Source organism: Lepisosteus platostomus, chromosome 1 (genome assembly GCF_059453375.1).
Source record: "Lepisosteus platostomus isolate fLepPlt1 chromosome 1, fLepPlt1.hap1, whole genome shotgun sequence".
Classification (NCBI taxonomy): domain Eukaryota; kingdom Metazoa; phylum Chordata; class Actinopteri; order Semionotiformes; family Lepisosteidae; genus Lepisosteus; species Lepisosteus platostomus.
Window position 1 is genome coordinate 60,422,226 of NC_142611.1, and position 18,714 is coordinate 60,440,939.

The 18,714-nt window shown below is 35.7% G+C and overlaps 2 protein-coding genes and 1 long non-coding RNA gene across 3 annotated transcripts in view; 2 read left to right on the top strand and 1 right to left on the bottom strand.

Moving 5' to 3' along the window:
- The window catches only part of rxfp1 (relaxin family peptide receptor 1), a 59,330-nt gene extending 56,812 nt beyond the window's left edge, over positions 1 to 2,518 (top strand). The window contains exon 19 of the mRNA XM_088633285.1: positions 627 to 2,518. Coding sequence (XP_088489411.1) covers positions 627 to 937 — 311 coding nt within the window. The 3' untranslated portion in view covers positions 938 to 2,518. The remainder of the gene's footprint in view (positions 1 to 626) is intronic.
- LOC148678331 (uncharacterized) lies at positions 2,040 to 3,945 on the bottom strand. Its single transcript, XR_015938682.1, has 2 exons — positions 3,426 to 3,945; positions 2,040 to 2,719 (listed from the first exon to the last, which is right to left on the bottom strand). It is a non-coding gene; the product is annotated as an uncharacterized LOC148678331 (long non-coding RNA).
- A 96-nt stretch (positions 3,946 to 4,041) lies between these two features.
- etfdh (electron transfer flavoprotein dehydrogenase) lies at positions 4,042 to 18,399 on the top strand. Its single transcript, XM_088633286.1, has 13 exons — positions 4,042 to 4,270; positions 5,981 to 6,133; positions 6,465 to 6,694; positions 8,427 to 8,508; positions 9,395 to 9,513; positions 12,070 to 12,147; positions 12,492 to 12,638; positions 13,122 to 13,262; positions 14,686 to 14,829; positions 14,950 to 15,118; positions 15,985 to 16,167; positions 16,537 to 16,758; positions 17,554 to 18,399. Exons 1-13 carry the CDS (start codon positions 4,240 to 4,242, stop codon positions 17,715 to 17,717), a joined length of 1,863 nt encoding a protein of 620 aa, XP_088489412.1. The 5' UTR covers positions 4,042 to 4,239; the 3' UTR covers positions 17,718 to 18,399.
- Positions 18,400 to 18,714: the final 315 nt, after the last annotated feature.

The window sequence follows — 18,714 nt, forward strand, 5'->3', positions numbered from 1 at the left end:
AACACCTATATTGTTTTCAAATAAAATAACATTGTAGGAAATGTCACAAATTATATGTTTATTTCTTCACAGTTAATTTATTTAATTAAACATATTATACCATTTGTAATGAAATCATTACTTGAGTAAATGTTTTCTAATGCAGAAGGAATATTGAAATGCTAATCTGTGTACAAAATAATTATTAATATTTCATCAGTTTCCCCAGCACTACACACACGAATGGTTCTGCTGCTGTCTGATTCTCCTATAATTTAGAAAGTTATAGTAGGAAAGTTATAGTTTTCTGCTAAAATACACTTTATGTTTATTGAAAATGCATAGCTAAAATGTTTCATTTACAATGTTATCAAGGATTCAGATCTATAATCAGAAACTTATGAAACTAAGCATGGTTCACAGTTTGGCTATAAATATGATGGGAATTGCTGTTTTTATTTTTAAATTTTTATTTTAGTGCATGAAATAATTTCTTAATTAACATGACTGCCTTAAGTTAATGCCCACAGAATTCAATATTTTACCTAAAGAACAAAGATATATACAATATGTATTGTTCATGATACTGAATTCAAAATGTGGATACTGCAAACATTGACACAATTGTTTTTGTATGTCTCTTACAGGCACAATAAGTTCATGGGTGGTGATTTTCATTTTGCCAATCAACAGTGCATTGAACCCCATTCTGTATACACTAACCACACGGCCCTTCAAGGAGACATTACTTCAAGTATGGAACAACTACAGGCAGAGGAGATCACTTACTAACAGCCAGTCTGCATACACTCCATCCTTCACCTGGCTGGATATGTGGCCACTGCAAGAAACCAACCCAGCTACATCTACGCCAGATTATCTGGCCCATCCATCTGAAATGCCGTGTAACGTGGGAAAGTCTGAACTACTGCCTGTGAAAACCATCAATGGGACATGATTGTTCAATTATTTTATCACTACTGCTATTCCACCTCTACCCCTAAAATCTAACTGAAAAATTAGTTTATTTTTATTTATTATATATAGATATAAATAGTGAATTTTCACTTGGAGGCAGATCTTATTAAGAAGTGACTTAAGACTTGTGACTTATTACATTGATACTGACACTGTTTGATGTGTTTAGAAACTTCATTTTTTAGATATCTTTCGTGTTCCATGAGTCCACCAGCATACAATCAGCAATCAATCACTCAGGGGATCTCAATAGCTGTATTTGCACAAAGGACAGGACTGCTATCTGTTGTAGATCACAAAAAAATAAATAAATTTGAAGAAGGCCATTTAGATTTATGCATAGTACAATTGTGAAATCTATAAACAAACCATTTAAATAGGAAAAGTGAATAAAATATAGATTAGTAGTTCAAGCCTGTCTCAGTTATGAATTTCATACATATTTAACTTTGGTACTAGATTTTTTTGTAAATGCTAAACAAAATAACTTAAAATTAACTTCTTTTCAGATTTTTCATTTTTCTACTTTACAGTGAGACTTGTTACAAGCATGTAACAGATAGTTTGTGTTCAGTGAATTAACACAGTTAACTGGATACTGAAAAGTTTCCCTGCATTCATGGCATTTGTATTATTTAACTAGGGACCACATTTCTTTTAAATAGTAAAGCCCACATGCTCTGTAAGATCTGCAGAAGCTATATTTTACATTTAGGACACTTAACCTGGACAAATCCCAAGAGGCAGACTTTCAAATGATACCAGAACGTATCTATTTGTTGTGATACTGTAATAATTAAATATTCCTCAATTAACATTTTATAAAAGAATACAGTCACAAGAAACCATTGCAAAAAAGAAAGTTCTTTACATCATTACTAAGTTAAGTCATTATACTGTTTTACTGATAAAAACATAATAAAAGTGACAGTAGATCACTTTATGAATCAGTTTTTCTCCGGGATTTAAGTTGCCAGGTTACAAAACTGTATTTAGTTCTTTGGAAAAAAAGGCTGTCAGAAGTTTAAATTTCTATAAAGCTTGCAATTATTATTTTTATAAATGACATGATACAGTTAAAATGTATTATCTATATATTTTATTTATATTTACAGTTGCTACTGATGATCCAATCCATTATAACATTCTTTCAGTTAGAACAGGAGTGGTTAAATTGACATTTCAAACTGTCAAAACGTGAAGCAATATACAGTGAAATAAGAAAAATATGTTAGCACTTGGTGACTGAGATTGATGTAACTTCCTTGTTGACTTCAAATGTTGTTTGATTTGCTTTTTTTGTCCTTAGCCGGTACAAAACTGTTGAACAGGACTTTCACCTTGCTGACACCCAGCGAGTTCACTTTTCTTAACTTGTATCTGGAATTTTTCAATCAGAAGCTGTGGTTCTTTTGGCAAAAATGGCTGCACATTCTGGAATGGCACAATTTAAGATTTGAAATACACATTTATTAAGATAGTTTTCTTTAATGATCTCCGTGTATTGCTTTATTTTTCCACTCTGTTGTCAAACCTTTATAAAACTTATGTTTGCATCAGATTTTACTCATCTTCATTTGACAATCTTTTGCGGTCCTGTTCTCATTTAGTTGTTAGGCTGCAGAGATCCATAGCCCTCTTTTAAAAAATCCCTCCAAGCTTTCAAAAACTGAGCGTTTGCAGAACACTTCTCTGCCAAGCTTGCCACTTCAGTTGACAATGCAGTTGTAGACTCCAGGACTTTAGTCAAGGAAACTGCCGCCTGTAACAAAAATGAAAGCTAGAATTCAATTCAATTACATTGTCATCAAAACGAAAAAAGCAACAAATTTCTGTTTGTATTATACACCTCATAGGATATATTTTTGCTCGAAATTGACGCTAACCTCAAAACATTTTGAAAAAAATTCTAATCGTTGAATTTACATGACTGGGACTCAGGATTATTCTGATTAATATTCTCATCAGAGGTCCTGGAATCCCTTATCTACCTGGAATAAATATAAAGTAAATTTAAATGTAAAGATTTCTAAATTGTAACGGTATTCAACATTCACGGCTCTTACATGTACATACCGTACATATAAAATACAAAAGGCTGTTACTATCCTCCTTTAACTTTCAAACTAATGCCAAACCATTGATTATACTATTGAAAAGGATAAAGCTAAGTAAAAATAAAACTTAATGTAAAATTAGTTTTTAAAACGGCACACCAATGGTAAATGGTCTGTTAATGGAAATGTTGTATTCCGTAGACGCTGTCCTATGTGTAACTAATAATTTAAAATTTAGGGGAGAAGGTTGTATACAAAAACTCCTTATCACTGAGAAGTGTTTTTAATACCTCATCACTATCCCAAATAATGACATGAATTTACTCTCGGCGTCTGTCCTAACCAGATATCCTAACTACATCATTCACTTTCACTACAGAGGAGACAAAATAACCTAAAGTGCCAATTTACCTCGTCAATCTGTACTTCGATTTCTTCTAACATTTCAGAAGGATCCGTAAGATTAAGGAGACTCTTGGGCCCAGCCGATGAATTCCTAGACATGATGCTCTTACCCACAGAATAAAGTACGATATATCGTGCTGTTCAAACCCTGTTGATATTTTAACTTCCCGCGAATTTATCACAAGGTTACCGCCCAGTCCTAGCAAATTTACGTAACTGAACTAGAGGTATCCTGTTAAATTGGGGGTAAATTGCATTAATTTAGTACTTTTACATTTTTAAAACGTTAAACCCTTTCCCATTTTGGTTATAAAATTATTAAAATTAAATACGTTTTTCATGAAGTATCAGGTTTTACAAAAGGACAATGTGTGAAAGTACAATGAAAAACGGTTTCGTTATTGTTTATTCTATATCTCACTGTCATCAAATGCTTTATCATCAGATGTTTTTATTTTTTAATCTATCATAAACATTTTCAGAAAAATTCTAATTTCTGAATTTAAATAAAGTTTACTACAGTCAACTGTATGACGGTAGTTGTAGTTTTTACAAAGCCGTTACACGCAGGAACTGCAACTCCTAAACTCAATTTCCCAGAGCGCCTTGTTAGGGTATCGTGAAGGTTAGTTTGCTTGCTGGGAGTTTGTCTTTTTGGTTTTATAATCTCGGTTAAGCAACAAGAGTGAAGTGGGTTTTAATGTGTATGTGTTATTAAGTGTTTCCTATTAATGTTTACGATACGCAGCGTTTCGTATGATCATCAACAGTGGCTGTAACAGTGATATTAAAATTAAGTATCAAAAAGAAGCTTCACAGCATGTTTCCAGCTAGCAGATATACACTGCAAGGTACAGTATACCGTTTTCACCTGTGTCCATTATTGAATAGGTTCCTATCGACACTGCAATAAACGAATAAACGCGCTTTCTGTAACGCGTAACAATATATAAGCCGTGCACAGAGCATGTAAAGTGATTTTATTTTATTTATTGTATCGTATCAAACACTTAAACACGCTTTTTGACATATCTTTCCATGTAGCATAACAATACAGTATTACATGTTTATTTGGTGATGATTTGATGAAGCACGTATTACAGATATTTTCATTACACAATAAAAATAACTGCACCTTCTAGTGGTGACTTCAAAATGTAGGGCAAAGTTCATGCGGCTTTGCCTCGGTGAAAACCTCTCTAAATGACTCCTTAAGTGACGTCACCGTCACTGTATGCTTGCTGCGCAAAATAAGTGAATGTACAATTTTAAAAGTACAACGTTTATAAGGGTTTAGGTTTAGATTATAGGAAACTGTTTGCTTTTGTTGTCGTTTTTGAAAGATTCCCAAAGAAAATCTGAACTTACAAAAGTATGAATGCAGCAGTAATGTAAAGGGCCACCATTACTGTAAACGTTTTAAATTATAGGTTATCGCCCAGTGAATAGGCAAACGGTACGTAAATAGTTGTCATTCATTAACCAATAATACAGTGTAGCCAAGAAACATCTGCCTGTTAATGTTCTGTTCCTTTTTCTATTGAGTATACTTGCACCAGTCCAAATAATAGTTGTTTGCTACCCGAAATATGTACAGTAGGTATTATCCTCCAGTGAGAAAGTCTGAAAATTGAATGTGTTGTCCATATTTTATTTAACAGAAAACTCATGTTTATGCAGTACATTATGGCTGAGAGTCAGCCTACAGTATGCTTACACCACATATAGTATCTGAACCCTAAGGGACTCCAAAAAGGGCTTTACATTACAGGAAAACATATTTATGTGAAACTGACGTGTGCTGTAGTTAGTAAACCCTTATACCTTACCGAAAACCCTGTTACTTTTTCTGTTTTTTCTGTAATACATTTTTTACATTTCAACCAACAGATGTTGCTAATACTAGTGTGTAATAGAACTAATCAGACGAGATTAAGAAAACGTACATGTATGCATGTGTAAAATATCAGCTCCATGGCCTCGTTATCTCCATATTTATGAAATAAAGAGGCATAAAATAAAAATTGTTTTTTGTAACGTATTGGAAAAACAATTTCAGAAGGTTTAATCTATTATTGAGATATATCCAGACCGTGGAAAAAGATCGCCAAACGCCAAAACAAAAATAAGCAACCAGTACCCAGCAAATAAGAAATTGAATTTAGATTTAATTGTCCGATTAAATACTTGGAGCGTTAATGCAGAGGCCTGTGCCAAATGTACCATAAGGAGATGTGGCAACATAATTAGCAGCCCAGTGTGACTGTGCACTTAAAGGACATGGAAAACTGCTCAAGTAGCTTGTTAATTCAAGTTATCTTTGCAGTGAGATGAGCTGTGAAATATGTGTTTATGGTTGTTAATGAATTACCCTAACCCCCAAAATAAAAATCTTAAAACAGTTTTACAGTTTTGTGCTGCTCTTCAGTTGATTTGTATAGAGATTTTTTCTTAAATTCACTTTTAATGATACAGAGACACATGATTACCATACTAAAAGGATAAATTGGTTGTGTACTGGTGCACAGCAGTCTTATATGTCCTTTTAAACTGTTTTGCAGCATGTAGATGTGTTCATTCCCTGAAGGCACTGCAAAGGGAGCTTGTGTCACCCCTCCTGTGTGCTTCAAGATGGTCCTCTTCCACATCTACAGTACCTCGTATCACCTCTCATTACACAGTATACCCCAGAGACAAGGACTCACGATGGGAAGGTAAAGCAAAGTCAGTTTTCCTGCTTTCTGATGAAATTACTGTAATTGAGAGCAGAAGGTTCTAGAACAGCTGTATCTCCCCCTTGCCTGCTTCTCTCTTTTACTTCAGTCAAGTTACTTATTTTTCAGTTATTTTCCTTAGATGCGGCATGTTTTCTTTTCCCTATAGAGTTTGATAAAAATTATCTAAACTGTCAGTGTTCCGGGCTGGGGAGAAAAAGAGAAGAAACTTTCACAGAAAATGTTTAATGTATTTGAAAGTTTTTACACTTTCAGTCGATTGCGTTGTATATGATTAAAGTGCAGCGTCTTTCACGTTTGAATTTTAAAGGGGTAAACATGGAACGGTTTGCAGATGAAGCTGATGTAGTGATAGTAGGAGGAGGTCCTGCTGGCCTGTCGACTGCCATCCGTCTTAAACAGCTGGCCAACGAGCAGAGCAAAGACCTGCGGGTGTGTGTAGTGGAGAAGGCCTCTCAGATCGGAGCCCACACCCTCTCGGGAGCTTGCTTAGAGCCCAGTGCGCTCATTGAGCTCTTCCCAGACTGGAAAGAGAGAGGAGTAAGTACTGTAGCATTCTTCTGCTCAGGGCACATTTTTCTTATTTGTTAAGACTCTTTGAGGCAATTGGATAGATTTTTATTTTTTTTAGTTTTTTTATAAATGACAAATCGCTTTTGTTTCAGTGCTGTGTATATGATGTCTACCAAACTTGATAATCATCCCCAACACAACAAAATTTAATCTTTGGAAAGCGGTCATCCTACACATAAGAAAAGATGCTCATACACATTTTTTCTCAAATTCACATTTCAGAAATCTAGTTCCCTTGTAGTAGAAGAAGGCTTTCAGTAGTCAGTCGGCATATCAGACTAGAACTTCTTCTCCTTTGAAATAAACATACATCCTAGCACATTTCTTTACCACAGAATTTTATGACAGTGATTCTGGTTATTTCTAGTTGCTAAAGTGGAATTATAAAATTTGACTAATGCCTTTATTAAAACCAGCTTTCAGTAATAAAATATTAAAATTAATAGTTAAAAAATATAGGATCTTAAAATACCACATAGACCTGTTCCTCTTTTTACAAATGTTCTTTTAATGAAAATTTGATACTACCATGCATATGAATTGTTATCCACTTTTTGAATAACGAAAGCCAACTTCAAAACTATGACGAAGCGAAATGAAGAAAAAGTTTGAAACCGCTGCCAAATGTAGAGAGTGAAGGGGAAGGTGTGATATTTATCATTTTATATTGAGTGTATGCATCGTATTGCACTAGTATGGGTGAGAGTTAGCACAGAGCCTACAGGGTGGCAAGAGAGACGTGTAATACAGTTCACTGCGTCTTGCTTTGTGCGATGTTTGCTATTGTGTGTGCTCTTTTTGTAAGAAAGTTTGTGGTTTAGGCTTCATCGTGGACCCTAAAATTGTTAAGAAAATGAAAATTGTGAGTGTGTTTTTGTGTAATTATACAAAACGCAAATGACGTGGTTACTGTGCAGTACAGTACAGTACTGTACTTGGGTATGAGTAATGATGTCTACCTAGGTAAGCAGTGTTTTTTATTACTAAAAACACAAACCATGGTATGAATGTTAGTTATTATTGTTTCTTTCGAAATTTTGTGGGTGAAAAATGTAAAAGTAGGGGTGACTTTTTTGGGGTTCCAGAACGGATTTTTATTCTTCCCCATAAGAAAAACCGGTTTCTAGAAACAAATTCTGTTTGAAAAAGAGGTACAGGGGTACTTCAATGTAAATTAATATAATTATTTAAAACTACAACGATGTGTCACTTATGGTTTGATTATAAAAGTGCAATAATAAGATTTTTAATCCATATTATGAATCTGTTCATTTTAACTTTATGAATAACTAAGTATGTTATTTGAAAACCTTCTCTGGTAAAAGAGAGGAAAGTTGTAAGATTTCTTTTTTTTTCTACTGGTTATAAATTCTAACATGTAATACTATTCCAGAAGTGGATCTAAAATGTAGGATGGAGTTCTTTTGTTTAGGCTAACTTAATATTTTTAATATGTTAGGATATATAAGTACATTTATGTCCAACCTAATCTCTGTTTACTCATAAAATATTAACAATAGATCTCTTAACTATCAACTACAGTTGATAGTAGTTCAGTAGGTGGTTTTTATGGAAGCTGGGCAATGTAATATGGTATCACAGATGTGAAATTCAAGTTTTTACTGAAGAAGAGGGAGTACTATTCTGACCAGGTATTTATGTTAAGTGTTTTATTATTGATTCTATTTGTTATGTTTAGGCACCTCTAAATACCCCAGTGACAGAAGACAAGTTTGGAATTTTAACAGAGAAGCACAGGATCCCTGTCCCCATACTGCCAGGTATAGAATATTGGTAGTTAAATGATAGTTTATGATTAAATACAGAGCTGCAGTTCTAGCAACTTTTACATAATTCATTTGAAATTCGGTTTAAATATATTCTTTCTTACTTTTCCAAAACCTTTAGCAAATGTTTAATTAGCTAAAACCATATGAATCCTCCTACAATTCAAGGATAATAATTTTGAGATGGTAACATATATTGCACAAAGGAATTAAGTGGAAATCTTTGTCCAAAAATCGAAAGTGCAAACATTCCAGAATAGCCGTTAAGGAAACGTTTGTGTCAAGTGCTGAATTTCTAAAGCATCCAAGTTGGCAACTAGATTTAGGGTGTGCCACTTGTCAGTTGTGTGTATGAGTCCCAGCTGTGACAGTGAATGGGATCTCAGTGTCAGTAAAGAATCATAAACTCGCAGACCTTGAGTAAAAACTCAGTTTGCTTACCAAATTTGTTTAAATACTCAGATTTTCTGCTACTTTATACAGTTTGAAATCTCTCAGACTGTTTGTTTTGCCTCGCCTAAATGAGTTTTGGCTTTGTAATGTATGGGTACAGTATTTGGAAGAATTACAGAGACGTCTGTTGATAAAGATGCAGTTCTCACAAACTATATCTAATCAACATACCTATTTGTCATGCAGCCATTCTAGATATTATAAAATGCAAAGGTTCTGAGCAAAGTTAGACCAACCCAGAGCACTTTAGAAAAACCGGGCTGCCTTAAGTGCAGTGTAAGCCGTGCCATAGTCACGCAGTCCTGACTCCGTAACAATTGACGTTGTTTACTCATATTGCAACTGAATTTCCTTTTCTTTAAAAACATAAAACAGTTTTAGCTGTGCAGTTTTCTTTCATATTCAGATAACACTGCTTCTTTTTTAGGCCTCCCAATGAACAACCATGGGAACTACATAGTTCGACTGGGCCATATTGTCAGGTGGCTGGGAGAACAAGCGGAAACTCTCGGAGTTGAGCTCTACCCAGGGTATGCTGCTGCTGAGGTAACATGCAGCTAGCTTTCATTTATTATAGTGCTGCAAATGAAATGGCTGGTAATTTTTACTCCACAAACACAGAAACAACTTTTAAGAAAATGTATTCAAGCTACTCCCTAAACTAGGAGAGAGGTTGTTTTCTTCTTGTTTCTCTTTAGCCGTAGACTGAAACCAGGGGCAGGATTTTTCCCAGCTGCTCTTCAAGTAAAAATGGAGGTCCTTGTGTTTTGAACGGAGAACCTGTGAATTTAGTGTGGCAGGTGGGCCTGTGAGAGACCGGTGGTACTGTTAGGGACCTTACAGGGGTGACATCAGTTCCCTGAAGAGCAGGTAGCACTGTGGCATTTCATATAACATCTAACAATTAACTGGAAAAGAAAGAGAGAGCAGTAGTCTGCTCCAGGGCTCAAAAAGGGAAGTTCTTTAGAGATACTGATAGAGAAGCCAGGACAGACGTGCTGACAGACCCTGCTTAAGAAGAAAGAACAGCCATGCCCTGGTCCAGCGCTGGTGTAGGGTGGGAGAATCTGAAAAGGAGGCCATGCCTTGAACCAGTGTTATCAGAAAGGGAGAATGTCCATAAATCTACGTCTTCACCATTGACAAGACACCTGCCCTAGTACGACAAGAAAGGAGTTCCAGGAGCTGACAAGGAGAGAGCAGTCATCTAGGACAGTGGTTCTCAAACTTTTTGGACCAAGTACCACCCCTAATCCAACCAAAGCATCCAAGTACCACCTACAAGTCATCATCTCATAGGAACCCCAGAAATTCTCAATGACCAACATGAGCGCGCGTGCACACACACTCACACATACATATAATAAATATTATAATAATAAACTTTATTTGATATAGCGCCTTTAAAGGTGGCTTCTCAAAGTGTTTTACAGAAAAAAAGACATTAACAACAACTAATAAAAAAGCACCATTTCAGTGAGAGGGGTGAGCCTGTTTAGTTGAGCAAAGCAGATGTGAATTAATTTTTCGAGCCTTGATACAATTCACAACAGAGTCTAACAGATATTAAATCGTCAGGCATTTTCTTGACGGGAAAGGTCTCGCGGTGGATGTTGTAATGTGTACATTAATTTCTGGAGCAACCTCTCTAATTTGTGCAACTACACCGTTATGTCAGCTTGTCATTGCTCTAGCACCGTCTGTACAAACTCAGACGCATTTTATCCAGTCGAGACCATTCTCTTCGATAAATTCATTCAATAGCTGAAATATGTGCTCTCTTGTAGTTCCTGTTGGTAGCGGCTTACAGAACAGGAAGTCTTCATGGGACATGCCCTCAAACTCGTATCTAATGTAAACGAGCAAATTGGCCAAATCGACTACAGACTCATCTAATTGCAATGAAAAACATCTGCTCATCTTAACGCGCTCTATCAGTGAACTTTTGATATAATCCTTCATTTCAATAATTCTATGAATGACTGTGTCTTTCAGGGGGAAAGGGGCAGCAGGTCGAGCTGTTTAGCAGCTTTTTCTCTACACATAATACGTGTCAGCTCTTTTGCCAATGGTTAATAAGGTTCTTCAAAAATAGTGTAGCTTAACTGCTTTAGCAATCCGCAAGTTTGCATTTTTCCGCGTTTCCGTTTTTATTTAAAGTTTTTATTTCATGCGCATGGGAGCGAAACACAGAGACGCTCGGTGTATTTTTCTCAAATTAGAACAGTTCTTAAAAATTTTTCTGTTATTACGCTTTCGTGTGCTCACAAGATTACCTGCGTTCGTAGCACGTATTTCTATGCGTTCCTGTGTTTACATGTTGGCATTGTTCCAAAATCACGCACATTCTCCTTTCTCCCTATTTGCTGAAGATACAGTAGCCTTTTTTAAATACAATTGGTCATTTGCATCCGTAGGACGCATTCCTATAGAGTGGTATAGAATTACAGAGTATCTCTTGTGTCCACTGAAGTATTAGCGCGCACTGTATCATAGTACGTAGGCTGCGTATTCGACACGTATTAAAATACAAAATATGAAAACCCGTCCCGATTTTTCAGCGCACACGACACAGTTCCACAGTTCCAGGGTCATTTGGCGTACCACTGCTGGTACGCGTACCACAGTTTGAGAACCACTGATCTAGGACATTACTGTTGCTTGCCACGGGAAAAGAGCTCCACCAGTAAGACACCAGTTATCTGCAACCGCAGACTTCTGAGAGTCAAATTGGTTTTCCTCTCCCAGACTCCAGTACAGATCAAGGGATAAAAGAAGAGCATTCTTTCCCCCAAGAAGGGATAAAAAATAATTTCCAGCCATGTTACTCAATACCTGTGATACTTTAAATCTACTGAATGTATTAATAAAGGATGTTCCTTGTATTCATGCAGCTCTCCAAGGAGAAAATGTAACCATAAATAAAACACCACACGAGAATGTGGTTAATTGAGGGACCACAAATCATGGGCAGTGTCAATAGTAACATGCCCTTACCTACTGATGACCTTTCTGTACCAGTTGATATTCAGTGTTTGGTGTGTGTTTCTTTACATATGCTAAAAAAAATTATACTCATTTGTTTTTTTTTATAAAAATTAGGTTTTATTTCATGAAGATGGAAGTGTGAAAGGGATTGCTACAAATGATGTAGGCATTGCCAAAGATGGATCCCCAAAGGTAAGGTTCTACAGCATAGTACAGTATATTTGTAATTGAACCTTAGTTTAATGTATTTCTACGTTTAATTATCTTCTGTTAAAACAGTAAAGATAACTTGACTGCTTCGTAATGTAATAATGTTTATGCTTTGAATGTGCTTCAGTCAGGAGAAGTCTTGTAACATAGCAAATCAACCAGGAAGACTGTTTTTTACTTTATTTGATAAAGCAGCTGAAATACATTTTACAATAGATCAGTGTATTGTAAAATGTATTTCAGCTTTGTTTTTTGTGAAATCTTTCGCACAGTTTGCCACCGTCTACAATCTACAAATCTTTTCTTTTACTTTCGATTATTTATAGGATAATTTTGAAAGAGGGATGGAACTCCATGCTAAAGTTACAGTATTTGCTGAAGGCTGCCATGGACACCTGGCAAAGCAGTTGTACAAACGGTTCAACCTCAGAGAGAACTGTGAGCAGCAGACATATGCCATAGGGCTGAAAGAGGTAATAGAATCATTTGAAATTCCCAGCTGGGTTTACCTACACTTGTTTATGTGTCCTGTAATTAGAACTCCTTACAGGTAGCTCATTAACTGTTTGAATGTATTATTTGGGCTACAAGGAAATTATAAATAGAACAATCACCATGTTCTTTTATTCCATGTAAGCCTGAAGGATTAATACATTATAATATTAAAAATTAATTCATTTTGATTTTAATTCAGAACCCTCTTGGAAAATGCAAATGCTTTCTTTCATGACATTTTTATAAAGTACTATAAGGAGTGCAATAGCTAATTTGCAGGATATCCTCTAATGTTTTCATTTTCATCAGTTTGCCAGTACAGGCTGCAAATCCTTAACCCACAATAAATTAATTAGAAGAGAGCTTACAGTGGAAAAGCGAGCAGAATTATTTCTAACCTCCTATGTCATGGCTAATCGTGTAAGGATTATTAATATTTACAACCTGCTGTTTCCCTTTAGTTGTGGCTCGTCAATGAAAAGAACTGGAGACCTGGCAGAATTGAGCACACAGTTGGCTGGCCTTTGGACAGGCACACATATGGAGGATCCTTCTTATATCATCTGAATGAAGGGGAACCATTGGTGGCCTTAGGATTTGTTGTGGGTATTAGAATATATATAAAGAAGATTTGACCACATATTGAAACATGCCTGTCTTTTGTCTTCTGTGCAGCTTAAGTGTACAAAATGCATCATTTTGTTTTTAATCTTTTATTTAACCACATACATCCGTTTTGAAGAATGAGAATACTTTCAAAGATCACCCAGAGAATAGAAATTGATACAGTGGGGCATTTACTGGAGCACTCTGAGTGAAGTATCTTACACAAAGTTACAAAGGCAGTTTTCTGTTTGTGATTTGAACCCTTGGGGACCCGTCTGGACCTCTAACCTTTACTTCACGCTGCTGCCCCTGTGCACTTTTAGGTGTTATTACCTGTGGGGAAGCTGCTGTCTACTACATCTGTGTCGTACAAATAAAATACAGTAGTACTTAATTTTGCTAACAATTAATTCTGTTTTGTTTCGCAATGCTATTGAATTTCAGTAGATGGTGTGCACGAACATTTTTTGCAGATGGTTGCAAATTTCTTATGCTGATCGACAGTTGCCGTCAACCAAGTTGATCAGGGTTCTACAGGGATTGTCACATGCTAAGTGTGTGTAGTCAATTTTTGAAGCAATATATATCGATATCCCATGCTTTACACTGGGTTGCAGATGTTGTCTCGTGCGATTCTGTCCCATTCCTCTTGTAGAGCTTGGACAAGCATGTGCTTGTTCACGGTTGTTGAGCCCTGAATGCCATGCATTTTTCCAGTTTATTTCACAAATGTCCAAAGGGGTCTAAGGGTGTAGGATAGGTCATTCACAACACAACTGTCACATTCTCGTCTTGAAACATGTTACATTGTAATGAGAACAGCATGAGGATGCGATTTGTCCCATTAGAATACTGTTGTCAGCATGAGCCTGCAAGAAGGTCAGTGAGCTCCGAGGATTTGATTGACATTCAACAGGTTAAATCACCTAGGCTCAGTGAACTCTCACTAATTAGTTACTAAGTAATGATAATGAACTAACTAATGATATGACTGAGTGCTTATGTGGTAGAAATATGAGTGCTCTATTACATGGTAAACCATGAATGATCAATTAAAGCAATGCAAAAAATGTTTGTTTTGATACTCTGCAGTATTATCATTCAGAATTTGGAAATGTTAATATGCTCCGTCTATTTAAAAAACATGAAAACAAAGTTGTTAAACAGGATATTGCTGTTATCTAGTTCTTTTATACTGTTTAATTCACTCTGTAAGAGTATCATGTGTCATTAAATTATCAGTACAGTGGAGGGGATTTATAGTATCCTGCAATAAGGTGAATTTAGGGAATGACTAATTGTAGTTTTTAACTACAAAGAATTTTGTTTGTCTATGAAAATGTCTGTTAACTTTTTCTGAAATGCATGTTTAACAAATGACTATACACTGGTTTAATAAACTAATTTACTATGTGACAGGTTGGCTTGGATTATCAAAACCCTTACTTGAATCCATTCAGGGAATTTCAAAGATGGAAGCATCATCCATCAGTATCGCAAACACTTGAAGGAGGAAGCAGAATAGCATACGGAGCAAGAGCACTGAACGAGGGTGGATTCCAGGTAGGATACATTTTGAGTAACATACCAAAGGAAGCCACATTATCTTGGATAACTGACCAGCATTTTAGTTTTTCATTCTAGCTGTGTAGTTTATTTGTGTGAGCTGCATTTGTCTTTCAGTCTCTGCCCAAACTAACGTTCCCAGGGGGACTACTGATAGGGTGCAGTCCTGGATTCATGAACGTTCCAAAAATCAAAGGCACTCACACGGCAATGAAGAGTGGCATGTTGGCCGCCGAAGACATCTTTCAGAAACTTACCAGTGAAAACCTGCAATCCGAAACAGCAGGTGAGGCTGCCTTCACTGTTAATACAATGTGGACATATAGAAAAACAGTAAAAATTAATTAACTTTGAGACTTGAAGAAGGCTCCACAGCCAAAACGTTGTGTTTCTTTTCTTCTCTTTTCAGCTTGGAATAAACCTTTACTTGTTCCTTAAAAGTAATGAATGCAAAGTTCAAGATTTTGTCAAGATTGTGTGTAAAGCCTTCGTGCAGACTGGCTGACCTAGTCTTTTTGAGATTGCTAACATGCATCACATAACTTTCTTGGAACATCTTCCTTTGTTCCAAGTTTTAAGATCGTTTGAAGATTCACTGAACCGTGAGCCCATTTACGGAGCCCATTATACTATTGAACTCTTCAGCTGTTATCGTAGCATACTCCAAATGTGATTTGGAATATCCTCACTGGGGCTATTATTTAATTTTAAGACTGCTTTTAGGAAAAACCTGGAGGATAGATCATTTGACACTGTCTTTATGTTTCTGCTTGTCAAAGATGCTTTTCTGCTTTTCAATGATTCCTAAAAAATGTAAACTCTACAGCAGTGCAACATGTATGTTCAACGTGAAAATGTTATTAATTATGCAAAACTAAGCTTTTGAGTATGTTATCACTGTAGAAGGCACCATTGAGCTAATGTAGGTTGTTAAGCCAAATTGAATATCTTTACATTTTATCAGGTAATAGTGTATTATTAAATTCTTGACCCCTATCCACAGTAGGTATCCACATGAAGTTGAATGTACTTTATTTGTATATTTGTGCCAGACTACTGTTTCCTTTCGCCATCTAATACCTCCATTGATTTATGTATAGTTTGTTTTTTGACTTATAGATTACAGATTATAATTAGTTATATGTTTCATAGGAATCCATGTCCATGAATATGAAGAAAATCTGAAAAAGTCCTGGATTTGGAAAGAACTTTATGCTGTAAGGAATATCAGGCCTTCTTTTCATAATCCTTTGGGACTTTATGGTGGAATGATTTACACGGGAATATTTTACTGGATCTTGAGAGGAAAAGAGCCATGGACATTGAAACATAAAGGTAATTGGCATGTATATACACTGTAGAATATCAGGCAAAACATTGTTGTTCAGTCATTGTTCACTAATGTGCATTTTCTTTCCTATGTACTACAATACTTGACTGCATATAATTAGTACAGGTGGGAGTAGTATTCTGTAAAAGTGCCCACTAGTCAAACAGCACTGAAACACTGAAATGGCTTAATGAAACTGCAAAGTCTGTTTTAACTGTGAGGATACCTTTTGTATGTTAACCCTGTTTAGTAAATACTAAGATAATAATTAATAACACTATTAATATGACATTAACAAGAATTAGTTGGTTTATGGTTATCTAATTTGCAAGTGTTTTTGTTTTAGATTTTGGCTTTCTGTATTTTTAATTTAGGTCTAGACTCCAGCCAGCTGAAGCCTGCAAAGGATTGTACACCCATAGAGTACCCAAAGTCCGATGGAAAGATCAGTTTTGACCTTCTTTCATCTGTGGCTCTGAGTGGAACCAATCATGAACATGACCAGCCCCCACATCTGACCTTGATGAGTGACAGTGTTCCAGTGGAAAAAAACCTTAACATTTATGATGGACCCGAACAACGATTCTGTCCAGCAGGTACTTAAAAATATAGGAATTTTGGGAAATCATAGGAAACATAGTGTAGTTCTGTTAAATAGTGACAGTTCATAATTGCAGGAAATGAGAAAATGCAGTTACATGTGATAGTCCTTGTTGGATCTTTTGAAGTGTTTAATTGCTGCTAATGTCAATAAAAAACAGTACAGTATGTGGATAAATTCGGAATTACTTTAAATTAGTTTTTTTTACCTTGTAGCAGAAAAATAGTAATTGATTGGAGACAAATTACCCAGTAATGGTTATATTTCTTTTAGGTTAGAGTGTATCCTTTAAAAAAATAATTCTAACAGATGGTTTGGGTTGATTTGGAAAGCTATGGTGTTTTACACAGCTCTTCTTTATGCCTTGAAGTCTGAATGTAACAGTTGTGAACCAACAGTATTATTTAAATGTATAATTAATTGGTGTCATTTACATGAGGTTGCATGGTTGTGTGGCAAGGCAGCTCCAGGGTTCTGGGTTTGATTCTGTTCTTTCAATGTGGACTTTTCCCTGTGTTTGAATGGGTTTTTGTCTGAAGCTCCACCGCCATTTCATGTAAGGACCCCTCTGTAGTAGCTTTGTAGTCCACCAAACATTTTTGGAAGCTGCTGATCTAAACACAACCCTGTAATTTAAGTCAAGAGGTGTATTACAGTCTTACATTATCTGAGGATATTACGTATTTATAAACATTTGAACTGTTGATGCTGTATATTTCCTACATTTTTAATGTTCCACTTCTTTGAGGTAGAATTAGTTCTGTAAAGTCCATCCCATTGGTTTTTGCAGGTGTGTACGAGTATGTTCCTCTGGAAAATGGAGAAGGCATGAGGTTGCAGATCAATGCACAGAACTGTGTTCACTGTAAGACATGTGACATTAAGGACCCCAGCCAGAACATTAACTGGGTAGTACCTGAAGGAAGTGGCGGACCAGCGTACAATGGCATGTAAGCTTTTAGGGAGACCATTTAGAGACATTTTTTCCAGTGTTAAGGGGACTTAGTCATTTGGAAACATCATATTAAATACCATAGTTTAGGTATCAAGAACCAAATTTGTTATAATATCAGACTCTGCTGCTCACAACACAAATTTATAAATAGCTGTATATATAATTCTGCAGATAATAGACACTAGGTATAGGTTTTCATGACCTTAACCACATGCCTAGTGCCTGAACTGAAAGTTATCAAAACCAGGATCAGTTTTTCATTGTCACTGTAAATTGCATCAAGAAACTGATGTTCATTTTTTTTTAAAGTAATAGCACTTACGCACACTAAAACAAAATATTACGTTAATTATACTTTCATGATTAAAGACGAGTTGTAAAGAGCATTTGTCAGTTTTTATTTTTTTCAAGTTTCCTTATAGGTACAATAGACAAGAATGACCCATATCTTTCTGTTTAGATACCTCAGTGTTGAATAGGTTTTGTAACTTTTGTTACTGAGGTACCAGTTTCTGCACAGCATATATACTTTCAAGTATTGATCAGGAGCAGTTTGCTGGATTGTGACTTATTCAATATACATTTCAGTAGATGCAGTTTAAACATGGAAAAAGTATGGATTAATAAGGATAAATATGTAATCCAGAAAAAAATTGCAATAAACAATCTTCCTGGCTCCTTTCACTGCATTATTTCTTGAACTATTTGCATGTACAAACTTTCCTTAAATTAGAAAAATATTTCTTGAATAGGAGGTTCACATTTCTTAAACTATACCAGTCTTGCTTAATTACAGTGCGATGACTTACATTTCAAGTATTAAATGTTATTATTTTAATATCAAGAATCAGCTGATGCTAGAGTGGAATCCACAGACAAAACTGACTCTGAAACTGAAATCATTGCAAAGAGCATTGCATTTGAGTTTCCTTTGTTTCAAGTATATACACGGTACTAAACATACCTATGAAAGTCAGTTGTATAGTAGTGAAACAA

What these genes read in the sequence shown, in the direction of transcription:
- etfdh (XM_088633286.1), top strand. Translation starts at nt 4,240, where the DNA reads ATGTTTCCAGCTAGCAGATATACACTGCAAG. An exon ending in TAGCAGATATACACTGCAAG is followed by an intron (nt 4,271 to 5,980) that starts GTACAGTATACC and finishes ACTGTTTTGCAG; the next exon opens with CATGTAGATGTGTTCATTCC. An exon ending in ATGCCATAGGGCTGAAAGAG is followed by an intron (nt 12,639 to 13,121) that starts GTAATAGAATCA and finishes GTTTCCCTTTAG; the next exon opens with TTGTGGCTCGTCAATGAAAA.